Source organism: Phalaenopsis equestris, unplaced genomic scaffold (assembly GCF_001263595.1).
Source record: "Phalaenopsis equestris unplaced genomic scaffold, ASM126359v1 Scaffold000297, whole genome shotgun sequence".
In the NCBI taxonomy this organism is placed as follows: domain Eukaryota; kingdom Viridiplantae; phylum Streptophyta; class Magnoliopsida; order Asparagales; family Orchidaceae; genus Phalaenopsis; species Phalaenopsis equestris.
In genome coordinates, this window is record NW_018164739.1 from 2,147,671 (window position 1) to 2,157,170 (window position 9,500).

General features: G+C 33.1%; 1 protein-coding gene across 1 annotated transcript in view; it reads left to right on the forward strand.

The window, feature by feature from the left end:
- The window catches only part of LOC110025406 (monodehydroascorbate reductase-like), an 8,698-nt gene extending 2,983 nt beyond the window's left edge, over positions 1 to 5,715 (forward strand). The window contains exons 5-10 of the mRNA XM_020725864.1: positions 2,892 to 3,010; positions 3,392 to 3,611; positions 4,176 to 4,294; positions 4,619 to 4,744; positions 4,998 to 5,138; positions 5,229 to 5,715. Of these exons, the coding sequence (XP_020581523.1) occupies positions 2,892 to 3,010; positions 3,392 to 3,611; positions 4,176 to 4,294; positions 4,619 to 4,744; positions 4,998 to 5,138; positions 5,229 to 5,555 (1,052 nt within the window). The 3' untranslated portion in view covers positions 5,556 to 5,715. The remainder of the gene's footprint in view (positions 1 to 2,891; positions 3,011 to 3,391; positions 3,612 to 4,175; positions 4,295 to 4,618; positions 4,745 to 4,997; positions 5,139 to 5,228) is intronic.
- Positions 5,716 to 9,500: the final 3,785 nt, after the last annotated feature.

A 9,500-nucleotide genomic window follows, 5' to 3' on the forward strand; every position in this document is an offset into this window, starting at 1 on the left:
AACACAAGTAACAGCTCTAGTATACATATCTTTAATGACTTGAATATAAGTAATATCAACACCTTTCTTCTCAAGAACTCTCTAAAGGATATCTCTTGGAACCTTATCGTATGTTTTTTCTAAATCAATAAAAATCAAATATAGATTCTCTTTATTATCTCTGAACTTCTTCATCAAACCTCTCAATAAATGTATAGCTTCCATAGTAGACCTGTTCAGCATAAATCCAAATTGATTATGAGAAATTTTTGTGATGCGTCTTAACCTATGTTCAATTACCCTCTCCTATAACTTTAAAGTATGACACATCAACTTAATTCCTCTATAATTTTTACACTCTTGTGCATCCCCTTTATTCTTAAAAATGGGGACCAAAATATTCTTCTTCCACTCCTCAGACATCTTTTTAGTTTTTAAAAAAATATTAAAGAGTTTAGTAAGCCAAAAAACTCCCAAATCTCCTAAATATTTCCACACTTCAATTGGGATATCATCAGGTCCTATATATTTTTCACCCTTGGTTTTCTTTAAAGCCTCTTCAACTTTTTTTTACTAATGCGACGGTAAAAATGAAACGTTTTATTATTATTCACGATATTAAAATCACTATGGTCGATTGTATTGTCAGAAACTTCATTAAAAAATTAATCAAAATAACTCACCCACATATGTTCAATATTCTTTTCTAAGAAAAGTACTTTTTAATTTTAATCTTTAATACACTTTACTTGAGTTAAATATTTACTTTTCTTTTCTCTTTGTTTGGCTAGTTCATACATATATTTTTAACCCTTCTTAGTATCTAACCTATTATAAAAATCATTAAAAGTAGAATTTTGAGCGTCGCATATTGTTTTTTTAGATTCCTTGCGGGCCGTTTGATATTTTTCTCAGTTCTCTAAACTTTTAAATTTAAACCAATTTTTATAACGTAATTTCTTATATTTTATCTTTTCTTACACATTATTATTCTACCACCAACTATTTTTATTTGTAAATATTTTTCCCTTTGAGCACATATTTTGCTACTTGTTTAATAGCGTTTGTTACTTTATCCCACATAACATTTGCTTCTTCATGAATATCCCAATTTTTAAAATCTTGAATTTTACTCATAAAAATAATTTTATTTGTGTCTTTTAAGTTTCTCCATCTAATTCTACGATGATAAGTCATAGTATTCTTTATTTTACAACTCTTAATCTTAAAATCTAGAACTAATAAACGATGTTGGCTACTTAAATTCTCACTTAAAATGACCTTACAATCTTTGCAATCACGACGATCTCTTCTTCTCCTAAGAAAAAAATCAATGTATTTTATTAGATCCACTCTTATAAGTAATAAGATGCTCATCTCTTTTCTTGAATAAAGTATTAGTAATAACAAAATCATACACTAAAGCAAAATCTGAAATAGTTCTACCTTCTTTATTAGTTACTCCAAAACTGTAGCCACCATGAGTACTTCTGAAGTCTTCTACCACTCTAACAACATGTCTATTTAAATCTCCTACAATAAAAAATTTTTCTTCAAGAGGCATCATTTGTATTAAGTCTTCTAAGTGATTCCAAAATTTATCTTTAGATCCTGTATCTTAACCTACTTGAGGAGCATAATCACTTATAATATTAAAAATCTTAGTATCAATGATAATTTTAAGAACTATAATTTTATCTCCAATTCTATTAATTCAATTCTATTAATATTCTATTAATTTTTACAACATTACCTTTCAAATTTTTTTCTATAATTACACATACATCATTTATAGTGCGGCTCTTACCAAAATACCAAAGTTTAAAACCTCAATTATCAATATCCTTAGCCTTTTCTTCAATCTATCTAGTTTCTTGAATACATAAGATATTAATTTTTCTATGAATCATAATATCAACTAATTTCATTAATTTACTATTGAGAGTACCTATTTTCCAAGATCTTATCCTTTCCAAGATCTTATCCTAATATCCTAATATTAGTTTCATTAGTTTCATGGGTTAACTTCTTTACGCACATTCGCCCGTAATATGGGAACCCTTGCTTATTTAGCACTACACCCGAACGTCGGTGTAGCGGCCCTTGCACACTTTTCACTGCATTCAAGTTATACATCGTGTCGTTTCAAGGGGACGCCCTAGCACTTACACAATGATCAAAATGATTCATGTCATGATTTTTTTCGACAAGTTTTACGTTGGTTGTCGACTACCTAACGCAACCCTTCATTTTTCACATCCGAGCTTGAGACTGACAATGACAGTGTTAATTCACACCACAAGAAATAAAAATTCAATTTCTCATCTACCCCACAAGAAGTTAAAAATAATTCTCTCTCAAATTCTAACCAACCAAAGTACATGAAAACTAATTTCAATATAATTCATTTACCATTACTATTTTCCTTTCCTTTTCGTTTCCTTTCTTTCAATTCCTTCAGCAAGTGGTGCCTAGCACAAATGTTGCCTTGATGATACATTTTCACTTGATTATTCCAAAACTGTAGAGTAGCTGTCGCAGATAAAAGTATTGCAAAAACGGAAATGAAATAGTAGGCTTAGCAGAGGCTAGTATGGCAGAAATACATACGAGGGTAGACATGCAGAAAAGCCGACTAGATTTTTTCAATTTTAACTCACAGAGAATGACATGACAGGGAAATAATTACTTCATTTTCTTATCGCCCGCTCATAGATCTATGTCTGAGATGTGTACAGCACTAGAGGTGGCCGTGGTTTTTTTTTTTTTTTGTTTTGCTGTTATGTACAGTAATATTATCATATTCTTTTTGTGTTAGGCAGGGGAGATATTGCATCACTAATTGAAATGTATTACATGCAGCCAAACATGTTTAATGTTAATTTCCTGAATTTGCTTCTTTTTAACTGCAGGCATAGAGCTGATCCTGAGCACTGAAATTGTGAAAGCTCAACTTTCTGAGAAGACTCTCACCAGTGCGGCTGGTGCAACTTTCACCTTTGACAATTTGGTCATTGCTACTGGTTCATCGGTATATCAGTAATTTCCTTGTATGGCTTATACAAATGCTTCTCATGAAATATTCTACATAACTTCTCTTTAATTGTTCATAGAAATGCTTCTTTAACATAGTACATTCATCTCAGAAGGCACCTTTTTTATTGCATTCTTCTTATATATTATATTTTTCACTAGACGATCACATCACCTATATGAAAGTCCTATAGTTTTAAATGCTATATTCTACATCTTTTACATCGTCGCTGCATGTCTATGTCATGGAAAACCTTGCAAAACTGATTACTTGTGCACATTTCTTACATATATATGTTCATGTTATGCGAATTGACGTGTATTATGGTCGTTCCAAGTAGATATTTTTAATATTTCATACGGCTCCTTGGCTGTGTAGGTCATAAAGTTGACCGACTTTAGCGTTGAAGGGGCAAATGCCAACAATATATTATACTTGAGGGAGATTGATGATGCTGATAAGCTTCTGGAAGTCATAAAGAGCAAGAAGAATGGGAAGGCTGTGATTGTTGGAGGTGGATACATTGGTCTTGAACTTGGTGCAGCACTCAAACTAAATGATCTAGATGTCACATTGGTGTACCCTGAGCCCTGGTGCAGTAAGTTCTGTTTTTATTTTACTCACTCGGAATCATGAAATTATGCTTTAAGGATAAGTATACTATAGTTATTTACATTTAATTGCGATAAACAGCCTTCATTTTTTTTACTTCTGAGTACAATTATGTAGGGCTGTTAATGATCCGATTTTGAGCCGAGGCTCAAAAAGAAATCAATCCAAAATTTTTGGCTTTATAGCTCGGCTCGTTAATTTTGATTTGATCTCGATCCGAGCCAAAATTCAAATCAATTTTTGAGCGAGCTAAACTCTTTAAATTTATAGTCATATGTTATTAACGATTCAATTTCGAGCCAAACTTGGGTCGGTTCAAAATCAGCTTGAAAAAAATTTGATGCAAAATTTTGGCTTGCAGCTCGGCTTGTTTGTCTTGATCCGATCTCGATCCGAGCCGAAATTCTAATCAATCTTCAAGTGATTAACAATCTTCGACCTAATTTCACAGCCCTACAAATAGGCCCCCAATTGCCTGAAGTATGTGAAATTTTGAATGCGTCCTTGCGCAAGCAAGTAAAATATGCTAATGCCTTGTTTATTTTCACAGTGCCTAGGCTCTTTACTGCTGGAATTGCTGCTTTTTACGAGAAATATTATGCAAACAAGGGAATTAAAATAATCAAGGGGACCGTGGCAGATGGGTTTAACTCTGATGCTAATGGCGATGTAAGCTCGTGAACATTGCTGCGTTGCCCAGCTATATCATTTAGGCATTCACATACATACCAACCAATTCCTTTGTATTTACATATCTAACACCAACACTTCACCTTTTACATTAATCCACACAAATGTCTCATGTCACATCAAATTACCACCATTTTAACATTCTGAAACTGAAATATACCTTTTCATGCATAGGTAAGGTGGTATGGATGTGAAAATTGAAGTTTGGGTGTTAGATATGTTCATAAATAGGAATTGAGTGGTATGTTTGTAAATATTCCCATCATTTATCATCACACTGGCTAATTCCTAGACCATAATCAGGTTAGTGCAGTAAAACTGAAGGATGGAAGAGTGCTAGATGCTGATATTGTTGTTGTTGGAGTTGGTGCAAGACCTCTTACAACACTTTTCAAAGGCCAAGTTGATGAAGAGAAAGGAGGAATTAAGGTTAGTCTAAATACTTTTCAAAAGCGTCTCCATGATTACTTCAACTGTTTATTTCACTTTCCATGAATTTATAAATTTACTACTCTTATTTACATCATATTTCCCTATCACAGACTTTAGTTGTTCTTAACTCTAGCTGTAAAAGTACGCAATCATTTGCTTATTATTCATATTTTTGCACATGGGTGAAAATTAGTTTAAGATGCTTCAATTTGTAAAGCTTTGTACAAGTGATTGCTGCATTAATTTTCAGACTGATGGCTTCTTCAAAACGAGCGTCCCCGGCGTTTATGCTGTGGGTGATGTTGCCACATTTCCTCTGAAATTATACAACGAGCTGAGAAGAGTAGAGCATGTTGATCATGCAAGAAAATCTGCAGAACAGGCCGTAAAGGTATATAACTGATTCTTTCTTTCATAACTCTGCCATGGAGCTTCAGATTTAGAAATTTAATCCTACCTCTCCCTTTTTTTCATGTTACAGGCAATCAAGGCAGCTGAAGAAGGCGTTGTTATTGATGAATATGATTACCTCCCATACTTCTATTCTCGTGCATTTGATTTATCATGGCAATTCTATGGAGACAATGTCGGCGACTCGGTTCTATTTGGCGACAGCGATCCATCGTCTGCGAAGCCAAAATTTGGCTCTTACTGGGTCAAAGACGGGAAGGTTGTTGGTGTGTTTCTGGAATCCGGTTCGCCGGAGGAGAACAAGGCCATTGCTAAGGTCGCCAGGTCCCATCCACCAGCCGCAGACTTGGATCAGCTCAAGAACCAAGGACTTTCTTTTGCGTCCAAGTTGGAGTGATTAGGTGAGTCCCTGACCTCCCTGTTGTCGTAATAAAAATCATTTGGTATGATAGAATCATACAGTTAACTGGCTTTTTATTTAATTTAAATAGACATGTTGGTTTTGTATGTTGGATTATTGTTTATTATGTTTTGTCATGGTTTTTAAGCTTCTTAGATATGTTCTTTCTTTTTTTTTTTTTGTTGGAAGATTTACATGCGCACCACTCTATTCCTATGTTTTTGCATATCTAAAGCTGGATATTTACATATATGCCACTTTACCTATTTATAGAAGTTCTATATCACTTTTTAAGAGGTTAAAGTCGTGGTATTTTTGTTGTGATATGAACGATTTTGGTGGTATAGATGTAAGGCAGTAAAGTTTCGGTGGTACATATGTAATTAGATGGGAATTGGGTGGTATGCATGTAAATTCTTCTTTTTTTTAAGTTTCTCAAATATATGATAAGTAGTTAACCTATACAGTTGAAGAGCTGCAGGCTTTGGCTTTTGCAAAACAAAAAAAAAAAAACCCAAAAAAGAGCACAAATGTCTTGGATTGCTACACAATTCAAGATGAAATCTATAATGAATGATTTGTTAAGGTTGCAGATTATTTTTTTGCCCCGTAAACAAAAATATATAAAAAAAATAAATAAATAAATAAATAGCTATTGCATATTTTCACTATATAACTCCTAATGGATAAAACTATATATAATAATTACATCATTCGAGTATATAAATAACCATGAAAATAGTTATTGTTAATTCTAATTTTAAATAGTAATATTTGAATAATTGTAACATAAATTTTCTTTTTTTATATACTAGTATATCTAAAAATATCCATGCAGCCAGTATTTAATTATGAAATCATTTCCAAATGATTAGTCTTATGCATGCTCTTTGAGGAATAAAAAACTCCTTCATTTATTATTTTTGTATTCTTATTTTTTTTTAATCATTTCAATATTTTTTAGTGAAAAAAACAAAAACAAAAGGAAGATTTACATACATACCACTCAATTTCTATGTATTTACATATCTAATGCATAAACTTCAATTTTTACAAATATGCTTTTTTTTTTTTTTTGCATGAGAAGTTGTATTTTACTTTTTAATTGTAAAAAAATAGTGATTTTATGTAATATGAAAGATTTGTGTGGTTTAAATGTAAAAAGGTGAAGTTTATATGTTAGATAAGTGAATGCATAGAAATCAAATGATATGTATGTAAATGCCTCAAAGAAAAATTGAATTTTGATCAGATGGTCCAGAGAGTTTTTCTCGATCAGATGATGTTTGATGGAGATTTTAGTGCCTTAATTATGTCATAATTGAACAACCTTAACCTCGTTGGATTCATCTTGTCGAGACGCTTGATTCGAGTATGAACTCGCTGAATTCGACATTCATTTGATCTTTCAAATATGTCCTGAAATCTTCCAAAAATGATTTAATCACTTAATCCGGGCTTGATTTGACTCAGATTGGACTAATTTTGATATCATTAAGTTGGTCAGTTTGACTAAAAGTTCGTTGAAATCAGAGCTATGGATGATGCTTAATTGAAGTTTGAATGTTTTCTTATTTAAGATATTGTCTCGAGATTCGTGTCGGATGATGAAAGGAAGCTTTGAAAGTCTTATGAAGTTTAACATAAATATTAGTGTCCAACAAAATTTAATCAAATGATAAATTTAATAAATTGCATTATTCTTTAAAATATGTTACCTGTTCCTAGGCAATAAATTGCATCATCGATTACTCTGACAATGCACAGGCCAGCAATAGCTCACGTTAAGTTGTCCTTTTAAATCTAGCTTATAACACATTAACATATTATAATCAAATAAACTCATTGAGATGAAATCGAAGTTCATCATACACCGATATATTGACTAAGCTATCACCCATTAATATTTAATAATTGGACCAAATTCTTACAAATAAAGACTTTGCAACCTTTATATATATATATATATATATATATATATATATCAAAGGCTACGTTTGGAGCTTTGAATGCTTCCAGTTAAAATAGGACTATAGGAGCAAAACAAAAGGATAAGGACAAAGATAAGCTCAAATAGAAATGATGGTGTTTTCTAGAGAGAAGGGAGCAATTTCACAATATCTAAAATTACACCATTGTTTTAAAATTAAATAAAGCTTTAGTTTTTTGAAGAGTTCAATTGGCTGATGGCTAATAGAATTTTATCTTTCGACAAAATAATAGTTTATATAATATATTCTTAAGAGGGAAGTGTAAGATATTAGGCTATTTTTAGAGGAGTTTGAAGAAGATACATGTAGGGTTAAGGCACATGAGAGTTTGGATTTAGCATCATATTAAATATGTGAAATATATATTAGTGAAAAATATCATGGTTTACATTATTCGTAACCTTAAGTTTTTGGCTGAAAATATTTAGCTGACTACTAGTTTATTTGGCTTAATTTAGTTCTCTTTTTGTGGTTTCATACATTTTAATTATCGAGTGCAAGAAAATTCACGGTATGAAGATAATAGCTAACAAATTTAGCTTCTTAGTGTTGAACAAATATCCAACACACATTAGATAAAAGAGAAGTAAGCAGGAGGTGACACTACAAGTTTTAAATGGAAAACCCTGTAAAGGGAAAAAAATCACGGGGCCTGACAAAGTCAAAGTAACTCACTATATAATAATGAGTACATAGGCCCACTCTTTTCTTGAATTGGAGAAGATGAAATTATAATGTTTATGTGCAATGATAGTTAAGTAATAATAGTTGTAACGAATTGTAAATGTCGTAGTCGATTGTTGTGAAAACAGAAGTCTGTCATGACTGTTATAGATGGTTATTGTAGCATCAACTTATCTTAGAGGACTTAGTTGAAAGCCATGGTAGTATTTGGCCATGTATGTTGTAGATTGTTGCTTAAGGAGCATTGGTTGGCCATAAATGTTGTAGTAGGGAGTTGCAAAAGTTGTAGACCACATTGGTCATAGTTGGTTACATAGTTTGTGCCAGTGAGTGGCAACGTAGGTCTTGAGGCGGAAGTTGAGAGCCACACGAGTTGTGTGCCACGCAGAGGCATAACTGTTAAATGTAATAACATTTGGGGACATGTAAGTCAAAATTGGGAGCTACATGAGCTATGGACCAATATGTCATAGTTGACCACATAGGTAATGGTGAGAAGCAATAAAGTCCATAAGTTACATAGGTCGAAGTTAGGAGTTGCGTTAACTATGAGCTGTGAGCCATGCAAGTCATAGTTGGTCATGTAGGTCATTGTGTTGAGCCGCAACAATATTCATAGGCCAAGAGCGCCGAGTTGGGAGTGGGCCGCAAAGGCCAGAGTCACATAGATAGTTGTGGTAACGTTCGTAAGCTGTAAAGGCCAGAGTTGAGAGTTGCATGAATTGTGAAGCATGCAGGTCATAATTGATCACATATGCCATAGTGGTGAGTTGTAATGATGTATGTAACTCATAAAGACTGAAGTTAGGATTTGTTTGAGCACTGAGCCATATATGCTACAGTTGTTCACTTAGGTCATAATGAGCTCCAATAACATCTATAAGTCATAAAGGACGGAGTTAGGAGCTACATGAGTTGTTGACCACTTATGTCGTAGTTGGTCACATAGGCTATAATGATGAGTTATAAAAATGTCTGTATGCCATAGAGGATGGAGTTGGAAGCTACACGAGCTGTAAGCCACATAGGGCATAATTGGTCATGTAGGTTGTAGTGGCAAGAACAATAATATATGTAAGTCACGGAAGCCAGAGTTGGGAGTTGCATGAAAAGGTCGTATAAGTTGGTCACATATGTCGTATTGGTGAACTGTAATAAGTTTGTAGAATATGAGGCCGGAGTTGGAGGTTGCATGAATTTTGGACCACGTAAGTAGTTGGTCACATAGGACGTAGTGGTGAGCTACAACAACCGTATGCCATAGATA